The sequence below is a fragment of the Ictidomys tridecemlineatus genome, chromosome 5, assembly GCF_052094955.1.
Source record: "Ictidomys tridecemlineatus isolate mIctTri1 chromosome 5, mIctTri1.hap1, whole genome shotgun sequence".
Lineage (NCBI taxonomy): Eukaryota > Metazoa > Chordata > Mammalia > Rodentia > Sciuridae > Ictidomys > Ictidomys tridecemlineatus.
In genome coordinates, this window is record NC_135481.1 from 199886378 (window position 1) to 199899739 (window position 13362).

At 57.4% G+C, this 13362-nt stretch overlaps 1 protein-coding gene across 4 annotated transcripts; it reads right to left on the reverse strand.

The window, feature by feature from the left end:
* Window positions 1-1820: 1820 nt before the first annotated feature.
* On the reverse strand, window positions 1821-11332 carry Ptk6 (protein tyrosine kinase 6). Of its 4 annotated transcripts, XM_040274811.2 has the most exons (9): window positions 10279-11327; window positions 8342-8463; window positions 7666-7826; window positions 7155-7308; window positions 6592-6753; window positions 5279-5460; window positions 4805-4958; window positions 4297-4465; window positions 1821-4210 (listed from the first exon to the last, which is right to left on the reverse strand). In XM_040274811.2, exons 1-9 carry the CDS (start codon window positions 10506-10508, stop codon window positions 4198-4200), a joined length of 1347 nt encoding a protein of 448 aa, XP_040130745.2. In that variant the 5' UTR covers window positions 10509-11327; the 3' UTR covers window positions 1821-4197. The 4 variants fall into 4 exon arrangements, 3 of the variants coding, with proteins under 3 accessions (XP_040130745.2, XP_013214040.2, XP_040130744.2); XM_013358586.4 differs by having other exon boundaries at window positions 1821-4465; XR_005729176.2 differs by lacking the exon at window positions 1821-4210 and having other exon boundaries at window positions 4328-4465; window positions 4805-5460; window positions 10279-11331.
* Between the last annotated feature and the right edge of the window lie 2030 nt (window positions 11333-13362).

A 13362-nucleotide genomic window follows, 5' to 3' on the forward strand; every position in this document is an offset into this window, starting at 1 on the left:
AGAGGTGTTGTCCCCAACCTTGACAATGCTCGGGACTGGCTGAGACTGGGGGCTGCAGGCATGAGGGGTGGGGTGGAGAGGCTCCACAGGTAGCCTCAGTGTAGCTGGTGGGCAGAAGAGCTAGGCAGGGTAACTTAAGGCCAGCAGAGGTCAGGGAGCCCCCACAGGTAGGGAACAGAGCTGTGGATGGACTCAGCAGGCCCTCCTGTCCCCTGTGCTATAAATCACTACAAGAGTCCATGGAAGTTCAGTGGCCTCTGGTCCCTGATAGCTGAGCCTCCCTCCTGCCTCCCCGTAGGAGTCCAGGCTCCTGTAGTGTGGATGCAGCTTCATTCAGACTCCCAGGCCAGGCGGCTAGTGCTGGAGCAGGTGGGGGCTCCTTCCCCCTCAGATGGACCCAGGAGAGGGAGTATTCCAAGGAGTAGCCTGGGCCCCACTAAGTCCTTCTAGCCACAGCATCTGGACAAGGCCCTCAGAGGCAGCTGTAGAAACCCTCCCCAAGTTTCATCTCTTGAGACACTGTAACAGTGGACAGGTTAACGAGAGAAAAGCATACAGAGTCGTACAGTTCAAGTCTTATGTGATACGGAATCCTTAAGAAGGAAGACCCAAAACAGTAATCTGGGTGTTATCATCCCGAAAAGCTTAACCTGAAATGCTTTTGATTTCAAACTCATTTTTTTGGATTGAGATGTCTGCAAGACCACTGGCCAAGTGTCCGTGATCTGAAATCCTAGGTGCTCAGGACCGAAGCTCTGAGCTCCAACTCAGTATAGGACAAGACGCCCACCCTGTGAGAACCTTGGGAGAGAAAGCCAGAGAGTGATGCCCCTGGATCTGTGGCCTCCTGCTGCCACTGTCCTCTCAGTTTTCTCCAAGCTGCATAAGTCCCATGTGGGAACTTCCTGGGAAGAGCCAAAGATCTAACAGTTTAGAGCAGGGAGCATTATCCAGTGGGAGCACACAGTCTGTCCCCTCTCGGAGGTGCTGGCTTCCCCACAGCTGGGCTCTGTGCGTGCCCCATGGGGTCAGGGATCAAGGAAGAGGCTGTGGTAAGAGTAGCTCAAAGGCCTGTCGAGCCCAGAGATTCTACTCCTTGGGCCTGCAGCATCTTGAGGTGGCACCTGGCCGGCTTTCTGGTCTGCTACTGGGGTGTCACCAAGGTGTTCCACACATGAGTCATGATTTAAGTCCCTACCAAGTCATCCAGCTACAGTTTCTAGAGCTTCAGGAAAGGGACAGATTTAATGTTTAGTGATTCTAAGCTATAATCTTGGAATTTGGAAATGCTGGTGTGGGGAGAGGTAGCCATATACTGGAGACAAGTATTCAGGATGCAGTCAGATAACAGGATCAAAAGAACACAGGGACATGATGCTGCTGCTTTAGGAAGCCAAGCCCTGGGCCTGCCCCTGTGGCCTGGGTGTGGCAGGGGTCGGGTGGGGTGGGTCCTCTTACCAGTCTCCCTAATGCATCTCTGAGTTTCTAGGCCTGCAGGAAGCAACATCCTTTTTCACTCTGAGGCCGTTATGTCTCCAAGGTCCCATGCCAGTTCTTCCCAAGGACCATGAGGTCCATGTGTCTAGTTGCAGCTGGAAACAGGACACCACAGCCCAAGTTTGGCAACAGCCAGCATCCACATTTGTGTCTGTCCCAGGGAAAGCAGGGCCTTGGCACACAGATGGCTATGTTGCCCTGAAAGCAGGGATGCTTGCTAATACTTTGTGACTTCTAGAAGGATCAGGGGAAAAAGCACAAATATTTTGCCTTTGTTCACAAGTGTTTCCCAAGTTGCTGCAGGCGGGGTCCTCAAATCAGGAAAACTATAGTAAGGGACTAGCAATGTTAAAATAGTTTAAAAAAAAAAAATGGTCGCCAGTTGATTCTGTTCTGGGTTGGTGATCCTTGTGGGTTCGTCGTGGGGCAGCCTTGAGCCCTCAGTTCTCTCCAGGGTCCTTTGTCCCCCTGACACTGCCAGAAGATTGTACTAGAGCACCTGTCAGTCTCCGTGGGACCTTGAAGGAGAAGTATTTGCACCGTAGCTGATTGCAAATGCTTTCCTTATGATGTCGGTGAATGTGAAGGAACTTAAGAAAGCCATGATTAAAGATCTGATGAGTTGATTACATCAGTTATGCAGTTGACAAGGAAATGTGGTTATTTCTATGGCAACAACGTGCTGACATGACAGCAGGTTTCTGCAGCCCTCATCAGCACCAACTGCAGCACAGACTACGTAAATGCAGCCCGGGGAAGGGTTGGCTGTGTTGGAGAGCACAAATGAGCCTGATGAACCTAATTTCTCCTGTGTAAGCTGAGATGACTTTCTCACCCCTCTGTACACTGGGGGTTGAACCCAGGGCATTCCACCACGGAGCCACATCCCCAGCCCTTTTTATTTTTATTTATTTATTTTTTGGTACCAGGAATTGAACCCGGGGTGGAGGACGCTTAACCACTGAGCAACATCTCCAGCCCTTTTTTTATATTTTATTCAGAGTGAGGGCCTCACTGTGTTGCTGAGGGTACCCCTGAACTTGCAGTCCTCCTGTCTCAGCCTCCTGGGTTGCTGGTGTACACCACCTCCACTTCTGGCTATGTCCAGGGGGCATTCTGGAAACTCAAGGTCAAAGTTCAAGATCAAAGGGACTTAATTTAAACTTTGGTTTTAGATGTTGTCAGTCATGCCAAAAGGTTTGATAATTGATTTAATCAAATTGACAAAAGATTTTTTAAAGACAAACTTAGAAGTTTACATACTTGGCCCTCTTGATCATGAGAAGATGCTTTTCAGTAATCGAAGACCTAGTAAAAAACAGTGAAGCCCAAGAAGCTGTGTTTAAGCAAAGTCCTGTCTCCTGGCCAGTCACCAAGGCATAACAAAGGGCCTTTCACAGAGCCAGCTCCAGTGCACCTCTGTGCAGTCACCCCTGAGGCTGACTTAGTGAGCTTTGGTTACAGGAGGGGAGGGTCTGTTTCCATGCATGCCCCTGTGACAGCCAGTCCCTCTGCTTTAGGACAGGCTGATCGCTACCTCTCTCAGCCAATCAAAGAGCATCATACTTGTCTTGTTTCCTTGTTATTTCTAATGGTTTCAACCACTATAAACCATGATTTCAAACTCAGAAACCCTAGATTCTCAGGGAAAACAGGAAGTTACTGAACCACACCCGCCAGCCTCCACTGGAGGGACGCCAGTTCCCAGCACGTCACGTCGTCCTCAGTACAGCTGCTGCACCTGCAGACAGACCCCTTGCACTCAAGTGCTCCACGTCTCTTGAGGCCCCAACACCAAGTGGGAGCTCCAGCGCATGCGTCTCCCTGTCACCGGTGTTCTGCAGGGGAGCCACCCAGGTGTTGGGTATAGGGTGACCGGTGGGTTTTTGTTGTTGCTTTGTTTTTGGGGGATACTGGGGATTGAACCGAGGGACACTTGACCACTGAGTGGAGACAGGAGGATCACGACTTCAAAGCCAGCCTCAGCCTCACTCAGCAACTTAGTGAGGCCCTAAGCAACTTAACGAAAGAAATAGAAAAGCAGGGGATGTGGTTCAGTGGTTAAGCACCCCCGGCTTCCATCCTTGGTACAAAAAAGAGAATCATTGCTGTGTTTCTGAGTTTGGGGATACTTATATGAACACTCACTTTCTCCAAGCAATCTGGGTAGAACTCCCCCCCAGGGGTTTTATAGACCAGCGTGGGGACGCCCTTAGAGGGGCAGTGCCACTCATATCTGGGAGGCCGCACCAGGCTCTCCCTTCAGACCATCAGTGACCCAGAGACAAACATGGTGGGTTTTCTCCACCCGTATTTTTAACCAAATTGTGTTTTTGTCAAAAATGAGAGGTTCCGATTGCCCAGACTGGATAAAGCTCTGTGCTGCTTTTCTGGAGAAAAAGACTTCTTAGACTTCATCTCAGTTTTCTTGTGTCCATGGTTACTTCCCTGAAGTCTGTTTAGGACGACGACTAAGATTGTAGAGGAGATGGCATAGAAAACTTTCAAAGGCAAAAGGATGCTTTTCTTGAGAGGTCTTGGGTATGCTCATCTGTGGCCAGAGGACCACGTTGGAGGCTGGCGGCTGGGGAGATGGCCAGTGAGGGCATTGGGCCAGGCCTGCAGCCTGCTGCTTGTCAGAGTCATGTAGCTGCTCTGCTGCTTCCTCAGGTCCCCTCGTGCTGTTTGCTGTGCCCACCATCAGGTCAGTAAGCTAAAGGATCACACTTCTCCTGAGGTTCAGGACAGCCAGGACCTGGCCAGGCAGCCCCCAAGGCAGCTCAGAGTGGGTTCTCGTACCTGGTGAAGCCAGAGAGTCTCTCCCACAGGGCTTGGAAGCAAGGCCTCTGCTCTGGGTCCCTGCTCCAGCAGGAGCACATCAGCCCGTACACGGGAGGTGGGCACTCCAGGGGGCAAGGCATGCGGTAGCCAGCGTCCACCCTCAGGAAGGCTTCGTGGTTGGACATGCCTGTTGCCAGTGGGACAAGAGGAGCTGAAGAACCATGAGGCCAGTGCCTACCCTCCACCACCTGGAAGCCACACCCCGTGGCCTGCCGCCCCTCCCCAGAAGCCTTCTCTGAAGCATGACCACCACTGTGTCCTGGACGTTTTCCAGCATAGTCTGCCTCTAAGGACCTCCCCCTGGACAGTGACTCCAGGAAGTGGCCCCAGGCACAGGGATGGACATTCCTGGATGCTCAGCCAGTGTACAGGTGTGGTGTTCCAGGTGAGGCTGTCGAGGAAGCACCTCCCGCCACCCCCGCTGGCCACTCAGGGTCAGCCCAGTCAGGAACACTGGGGCCAGTACCTGGGTAAGGTGTCTGACCCCTGCTGAAGATCTCGTGGAGGAGGACCCCGAAGGACCAGACATCAGATCTGATGGAATAATACCCTAGGGAGAGTGCCTCAGGGGCTGTCCACTTGTAGGGGATGCTGTGGTCATGGGAGAGGTAGATGTCCTCCTGCAATCAGACAGGGTAGGGTGGGCCATGGAGGACTGCCTGCACCGTCTCCCCACAGCACACAGGCGTAGGAGCTGAGGTCTGGGTGGGCAAGTCAACAGCACACTGTGTTGACCACTGTCTGAGCCACTGGTGGCCACTGCTGCTAGACCAGAGGGCTCAGACCCCGAGTGTGAGAAGCTCTGATTTAAGGCCATGCTGTGTGGACAGAACCCCTGCCAGTTGTGGTCACAGCATTGGTAACCAACTCGTCTTGCCCATTCTGGGTTCCCATGGGAAAGGGGGTCCCTACCCTGGGCCTTGCCCACTGAGGGCCCTACCTTGATGAGCCTGGCCAGCCCAAAATCCCCCACTTTGCAGATATTGTTCTCCCCCACGAGGATGTTCCTGGCAGCCAGGTCCCGATGAACATAGTTCTGTGACTCCAAGTAGCACATGCCCTCTGCCACCTGCGATGCAAGGTCCACCAGCTCCGAGATGGGCAGGGCTTGCTTATCAGAGTCTGTGGGGCAACAGGAGGCCAAGGTCAGTCCTCACCTGCTAGCTGTGAGGCTCTGCAGCTGCTGTTCCTCAGCTGGAGCCAAGGACAGCTGGCCTGGTTGACAGTGTAGCTGTGGGCAGCCTTTCCAGAGGCGGAGACCATGGCAGCTCGGCTCTGCCTCAGCTGCTCCAGATGGAGGAGCAGGGCTCCCCACACTCCAGACTGTTTCTGAAGAACACTGGATCCCACGGAGACCACCTGCAGTGATCACTTCCTGCCTGAGAATGTGGGCCTAGTGTCTCAGAGTTGTGGTGTTTAGACATATCCACCCCAGGTGCACACGGCTGGGTGGCACCCTACCCTGGGGAGTCTCCTCCCATCTCATTGTCCAGCTAGGCCATCTTAGTGGCCAGCATTTGGCTTGGCTTTTGTGTTGAAGGAAACAGGAGCTTTTGACAACGACCTGGGATAGCAAGATGCGTGTCCCTGTGTGGGCACGTGTCCCTGTGTGGGCACGTCCTCTTGTATACACGTGTATGATGCATTGGCTGTGGGTGTGCACGCGTGTAAGCGTGTGGGCATGTCCATGCATGTACATGTGCATGTGTGTAAGAATGCAGGGTCGGTGTGCACACATGCGTACATGGGGGGCACATTAGTGCCTGTGCACATTGAAACACCAGCAGGAGGGACCACAGTCCAGGAGGAGAGATGAGCTGGGGACTGAAGCAGGTCTCTGTGAGGGCTGCCAGCTGTGCCAGATGTTCTGTGAAATGGCCTCGGTTGACACAGCTTTTCTTGTCTGTACTTAGTGAAACTTTCACAAGGAGCACAATGGTAGATTTGTTGTGTCTTGGGTTATTTCTCTTTTTAATATTTAATTTTTACTTATAGGTGGACACATATCTTTAATTTGTTTATTTTATGTGGTGCTGAGGATCAAACCCAGGGCCTCGCACGGGCTAGGCAAGTGCTCTACCTCTGAGCCATAGCCACTCTTGGGTCATTTCTTAAACCAGAAAACAATGATGTGTGTCTTAGAGCTCCCTGGGTGTCTGGCTGGGGTCGCTTCTCACCTGCTGCCCAGGGCCTCCAGCAAGCCCGTGTCACTCTCATGCAGGGAAGAGAGGGCCCAGGATCCTGCCCACTCACCCCGCAGCAGCTGCAGCAGGCTCCCCTTGGGCATGAGCTCCGTGATGATGTAGACGGGGTCCCCTAGGGACGCCACGGCGTACAGCGCCAGGATGTGCCTGTGCCGTAGCTGCTTCATGGCCTGGATCTCCCGCTGGAAGGTGTTCTGGTGCAGGAGGTTGTCTGGGGACGCACAGCCTTGGTGGGCACATCCCTCATAGAGGCGCCCAGCAAGAGGCCCAGCCCCCACAGGGTCGCTCAGGAAACGCCGACTTCCACAGTCAGGCCCCGAGCACCCCAGGCCTTGAGGGCCTCATCTGCTTCCGTCCCTCCCTGCCTGAGCCAGAGCCTCAGAGCTGGACACTCCCAGGTCCTCCTGTGTCAGGCCCTGATTCCTCAGGGTGGGGTCCAAAGGGACTGTGGCAGATTTCAGGTGGACCTTTTCAGATTTTCAGTCATGCATTTGAGTGGCTCTCCATTACCTGGAGAATTCAGCCCTCTGTCTTGTGATCAGGGTGTTCAGGTGAGGACACAGGTGGCACCCCTCGGGCATGCTGCAGGTACCCCCAGCTGGATCCACTCACCTCGGGAAATCACCTTGATGGCCACTCGGACCTGGTCTTTCCAGAGCCCTTCAAAGACCTCCCCAAAATAGCCAGCGCCCAGCTTCCGGCAGAGCGTGAACTCCTCCCGTGGCCTCTCCCAGTTGGCCCAGTGGGGCAGGGGCTCCGACTCATGCTGGAGGGACAGGCAGGAGGCACAGGAAGGGAGGGGACACTGGCCCTGCCACTGGCTTGCACTCAGGAAGAGCCTTGGTCTATCCTTAACCTTGGGGCAGCTCAGGAGTCTGAGTGGCCCATGCACATGTCTCTCTCCTGCCCCCACCAGTGACTCTCCTGAGGCCAGTGGCCAGGGTGACCCTTCTTTCCTGGCTTCCCAGAGCCAGGACCCAGCAGGAGCTCAGCTGACCTCTGGTGGGTCAGGTTATAAAAGTGACCAGGAGAGGGGGGCATCTCCTGGCCCCTCTCTACCCGTGCTCTGCACTGTACCTTGCCTGGCCCTGAGCAACCACACCATGGAAGTACAGGGGCCTACCTTACAGCAGGGCACGGTCAGCCGCAGGCCATGGGACAGGCTCTGGGCCTTGTGGTAGTCCAGGAGCTCAGGCAGACTGAGAAAGGACACTACCTCGTTCAAGTGTAGCCGGCCAGAGCGCCGCCAGATCCTGTAGTGCCGCACGACCTGAGCATCCCGCACTGGGTGGCAGGACAGAGGAAGCCATCAGCCCGTCCCCACCCTGCGTGCTCCCCACCCCACCTGCTCCAAGGGCCTAGGGTCTAATGGTCACTGCTGGACAGCACTCACCCTCCTTGGGCCCTGCTGGGCCCTGCCCCAGGATGACCTCCCAACTCTGCCTGGATGATGGCTGCCCACACTCCCAGCCCCACTAAGATTCCAGAGCCAGCGGAGACTAATCTCCCCACACACCCCTGCAGAGCCAGACACCTGTGGGTCGATGCTCCCAACAGTGGACGGCCACAGGCAAGGCCAGCAGGAAAGGCCCTCAAGAGAGCTTTCTCCCATCAGTGAGAGTCACTCTGGCTTCTGCCCCGAAGGAGGCAGGTGGAGAGGCTCGGAGCTGCCTGGGTGAGCACCAGATATCCCACACCTCGAAGTTCAAGGGCAGCTGGGTGTGTATGGCCAGGAGGGCCTAGAGCCAAGGAGCCCTGGCAAGCAGGCACAGGCGAATGGAGGGCTAAGAAGGCTGTACCAGAGAGAACGTAGTCTGCTCCCAGCTTCCCGCTGACCCGGATCAGGAAGGCACCAGTGGGGTTGCCCTCCGCCTGTAGCTGGTGCACGGCCTCTGAGCGGGAGATTTGGCCAAAGAACCACCTGCAGGGGAGGAGACAGCCTGTGTCTCAGCTGACCCAACCCCACCCACCCCGTATCCCAGCCCTGAACAAGCTGCCCTCCCATGCTGCCTGGACCCTGCAGAGGCCTCTACCCATGCAGTCCCCAGTAGCTGGTTCTGGATACCAATGACCCAGGCAGGAGAAGGGTAGGCACTTCCCATCCTGTCCCAAGGCCCTGTCTGTGGTCAGAACCCCCAGTAGGCTTGTGGTCCTTCTACTGCAGGACTAGGGCACAGAGGCACAGCCCCAGCCTTAGGAATTCAGCTGAGCAGCAGGGCTCCCAGGCACACAGCACTTGAGCACGCACACTCATGGGCACAAGTACACTGAAGCACCACACACATTTACATTGCACTCACACATGTGCACATGTGACCACAGTGTGCTCACAGTGCACCAGGGCACGCACACATGCGACAGTGTGTGTGCTCAGCTCACGTGTACACAGATGCACTTGCACATTCACGCACACGTAAGCACACACAAGCAGACACACTGACACGGCTGTAGCTTTGCTCACATGCACCCTCCCACAGCACATACTGGTTCTCAGCATGAGGGCATGGACAAGCCCTGGACTGTGGACTGCAGGGTGGGGCCCTCAGAGTTCCCAGGTGACCTCTGCCCTTCCCTGGGCGACACTGACTCCCTCAAGAGCCATGGCCCACCCTGAGGATACCCTTGGCCCAGAGCCCCGAGGGGTCGACCGCTCATTTGCTATGAAACTTTATCTCCTCAGTGCTTACCCTCTGCCCACCCTGCCTCTTCTGCACACCTCATGCATGCTGGGTCCTGGGCCTAAGGGCTACTGAACCTGTGTGCTGGCCACCTGGACCCTACAACCCTTCACGTCTCACACCCTCTGCCTCTGAGATGACCCACTTGCAGCTCGATGCACTGCTTTGCATCTCCCTATGCATACTCCCAATCTTCTGCATGCAGTAGGTGCTCAATGTGGGTGCTGAGGAGAGTTGGGCTCTCAGAAACACAGGCAGCAGGGACCCGTCCTGTTAGGGAGGTCTTTGAAGGGCGCTGGAAAGACCAGGTCCAAGTGGCCTTTAAGGTGATTTCCCAAGGTGAGTGGATCCAGTTGGGGGCTCTGTTTGCCATGTGTTCCCATCAGCCCTGCCAATGGAGACTTCTGGCCTGGCCCTGCTCAGGGAGGGGCCCCCAGTGCACCCCAGAAGCCATGGTCCTCAGGTACTGTGGACCTACCCACCTCAGCTGCCCTGTCATCCATCAAAGCCTCCTGGGCACCCAACTGTGGTGGGAACAGGGACAGCCAGGTGGCTGCTGGGAGGGGACACCTCACAGACGCATTCCCACACCTGGCCCTGGCAGGCCAATGGGTGTGCCGAGGTGCTTTCCCGCTCCCATAACTAGGCTGCATGTCTGGTTCCGGCTGTCGGGAAAGTGAGCAGACTTCACACCCAGAGCCCTGGACTCCCTCATAGACTTTGCCACTGGTTACCAGTCCCCCAAAAGCCCACCCTGGACCCTTCTTTCCTCTCCAGGTCCAGCAGAGCAGTTCCCATGACCAGAGAGTGGCTGTGGGGTGTCCTAGGGAAGCATGGTCTCCAAATGTCACAGAGCCACACCCCCAGCTCTCCCAAGTGCCAGGACAGGAGGGTCCAGAGACAGGGCCCATCTGGACACACGGCCCATCATGGGATGCAGGAAGGACAGAGCCAGGGTCTTTCACACTCCCAGTTGCCCCAGGCCCCCAGTGCCCCTGCCCACTCTTGCACATAGCTGCCTGCCCTGCCACAAGCCCTCGAAGCCCAGGGACACTCACGGCTCGGACTCCCCGGCCTCCTCCTCTGCCAGGTAGTTGCAGGGCACATAGCCCTCAGCAAGGGCCGCACCTGCAGAGTCCATCAGGGTGGCCCACCACCACTGCTCCTCCTTCCTGGTCACGTGGAAGATGTCCCCCTGCCGGAAGCTCAGCTCCTCATCTGTCCGTGCCTCAAAGTCCCAGAGGCCCACATACTTGGGGCCTAGGTGGACCTGGTCCCGGGACACCATAGCAGGCACAGTAGCAGGTCAGGGCTGTGAGCTGGGAAGGGCAGAAAGCTGTCCCTGACAGGCCAACCCCACTCACTTCCTCATCACCAGACAGGCCAGCCACACGGCACCCACTGGGGCTGGCCTATCCCGGGCTCCACCCTGGAGCCCCACCCGTCTCACACGCCCACCTGCTGGCCCAGAAGCCACATGGGAGAGAGGCGGAGCCACCCATGGACCAGGACATCTCATGCAGGTGTCAGCAGAGCCAGGGACCTTTGGGGGTGAGTCCTGGGTCCCAGGGGCAGTAGGAAGGGGCCAGAGAAGGCATCAGTGAGGGCTGTGGGCAGATCGCTGGAGGTGGCCAGCTGCCTCTTCACCACAGACTAACGCAGGGAGCTGCAGGGGGCACCTCCGTGGGCAGCCCCCACGGTCTGGGTCACCCTTGGGAGGAAGCAAGAGGGGCCTGAGGTGGACTCAAGGAAGAGGCCGCCAGCGGGGAGGGGCCCAGGGGTGAGGCTTGTGGGCCAAGAGCAGCATGCCAGGGCCCGGGTGTCCTTACAGTCAGTGGGGGTGCCGGCAGCTCTGGCCCGCCCTGTGAGGACACTCAGAGAGTCCGTCCTGCGGAGCCACCCTGGGAAGGAAGGCTGGGCCAGGGCTCAGGCAGCTGGGAGACCAACAGGGGATGGGGACAGGAAGGGCCAAGGGACCAGGAGGGTACAACCCTAGACCCTCAGCTGAGCAAGCAGGCACTGTGCCCTTCCCGACAAGGACACATGGGGGCGTCCAAAGACCATGGGCTGCGGCCTGGAAGCACCTCACTGCCAGGGAACCCTCCTCCCTCCCTGCACCCCCCTCCAACCCTGCCTGGCCCCACCTCCCCCTTCCTAGCAGCCTGCCTGTGACCCCTCAGCCTCCCACTACCCAGCCCCCCACCCGGCCCCGCAGTCAAACTGACACTCTGCCCCTGCTCCCTTTCCCCAGGGCGACCTAGACCATCTTCCTAACCTGCGGACCCTGCCCTGACTCCTCCGACAGCACCTCCCAAAAAGGGGTTCGGAGGACAGCTGTGAAGGGGGCAGGAGGGAGTGGGGAGAGGAAGTCACCAAGTCTGTGAGGAGTGGCCAGGGGAATCCCGGGCTAAGCTGATTGGAACTTTTCCTTTTGGTGGTGCTGAGGATCAAGGCCAGGACCTCACCTGTGCCAGGCAAGTGCTCTGAGCTACAGTTCAGCCTTTAGACATATATTTTTTTAAGAGAAATAATGGCACTTCCACCCCACTTCATCTGAGATGAAGAGGAGGAATGTGGATTATTTGGCTGGTTCATGGACAGCTCAGGCAGCCCACTTTTCTCCAAGGTGAGGAAGGGGCTGCAGAGGACTGAAGTCAGAGGTCAGACGAGGAGGGGAAGGACGTCAAGGGGAGGCGTGTCTGGATGTCCGGCTGGCCAGGGGTCAGGCCAGCTGGGTGTCCGGCTGGCCCGGGGAACACAGATTTTGCACACCGGCCTCTGCCCCTGCCTGCTCCAGTGCCCTCAAGCCTGGGACCTGAGGCGTGTCCGGAAGCCTCTGCGAGTCCTTGGGCAAATGTGTGGGTGATTCCAAGATTCACCAGGAAGCAGGAATCCTCAGTCCCTGCTGGGGACCCAGAAGGGTCAACCTGCCCAACCCATGGCTGACAGGACACCCAGGAATGTGCCCAGGCCACACACAAACCTGCCTCTGTGGGATGGCCTCCTGCAGAGGCCTCCCGTCCCAGAACAGGTGCCAGCCCAGGTCCCCAAACTCCAGAAACAGGCTGAGCCACCCCAGAGCCCAGGCCACCCTGACTATGTGCTGGGGAGGTGCCTGAGACTTTGGCTCAGGGCCTGGCCTCTCCAGCCCAGTGCCCCACCCTCCTGGGGAGGGTGGGGGGGTGGGGGGGGAGCTGCAGGCCCAGGCAGAAGTATGGCCCAGAGGTCAGGAGTGGGGGCCCCAAAAGAGCTCAGCCCAAACCCCTCTGCTGCTGCCGCCACCCACAGGGCTGGAACCCAATGTGGCCTCCGAGGCACCTGGATCTCCCCTTTCCACCCAGCACAGCCAGGCTCAGCTGCGTCCCCAGAATGACAAGCCTCCAGGGCCCTCCTCTGCACGTGCTGCCCTGCCCTTGGTCCCCCGGGACCACTCTGCCTCCCTCCAGGAGGCCAACTGTGCCAGCCCTGTGGAGCCACTGCTTTGCCTAGGGGGTGGTCACTTCGCACAGAGGGGTTCCTGTTCCCAGCTCCCTTCTATGCCAGCACATGGGCATGGCCTGTGATCAGTGATAACGAGCAAACCAGCCTCAGAGCTGAGCCTGAGCTCCGTCCCCCTAGGAGATGGTGAGCTGAAGCTGTCTTTCTGTCCCTACAGCCTTAGGGGCACAGCTGCAAACCTGGGCTCCCAGGGACAGAGGGTGATCTTTGGAGACCCTGGATGAAACCCCCAGCCTCTGTGTGCCACCCCTGGTATCCTGTGGTGTGGGGTAACCAAGGGCCAGCCACACGGCCCTGCCCAGCTCCTCGTTCCCAAAGAATCCCACCCCCGACAAGAGTATGCCCATCTGGGATTTGGTCTTCCCTGGAGTGGGCTGGCAGCTAGCACACACACAGCACCTGCCCCACCCCGCCCACCCCGCCTCCACCCACTGCCCATCCTGGGAACAGACCTCAAGTACAGGTCGCTTGCCCTAGAAACAGTCTCATGCTGTCCACCAGCAACCCAGCCTGTCCTCCTGGGTCCTGAGACTTCCCACCTCAAGCCCAGCCCACTCCAGCCCAGAGCAGGGCTGTGACTGACACCTACAGCCTGTCAGTTCCTGCCAACATCCACAGAGTTCACTCTGTGGCTGCTCATTTGG

What these genes read in the sequence shown, in the direction of transcription:
- Ptk6 (XM_040274810.2), bottom strand. Translation starts at nt 10,508, where the DNA reads ATGGTGTCCCGGGACCAGGTCCACCTAGGCCCCAAGTATGTGGGCCTC. An exon ending in AGCAGACTACGTTCTCTCTG is followed by an intron (nt 7,827 to 8,341) that starts GTACAGCCTTCT and finishes CCTGCCACCCAG; the next exon opens with TGCGGGATGCTCAGGTCGTG. An exon ending in TGACCGTGCCCTGCTGTAAG is followed by an intron (nt 7,309 to 7,665) that starts GTAGGCCCCTGT and finishes CTGTCCCTCCAG; the next exon opens with CATGAGTCGGAGCCCCTGCC.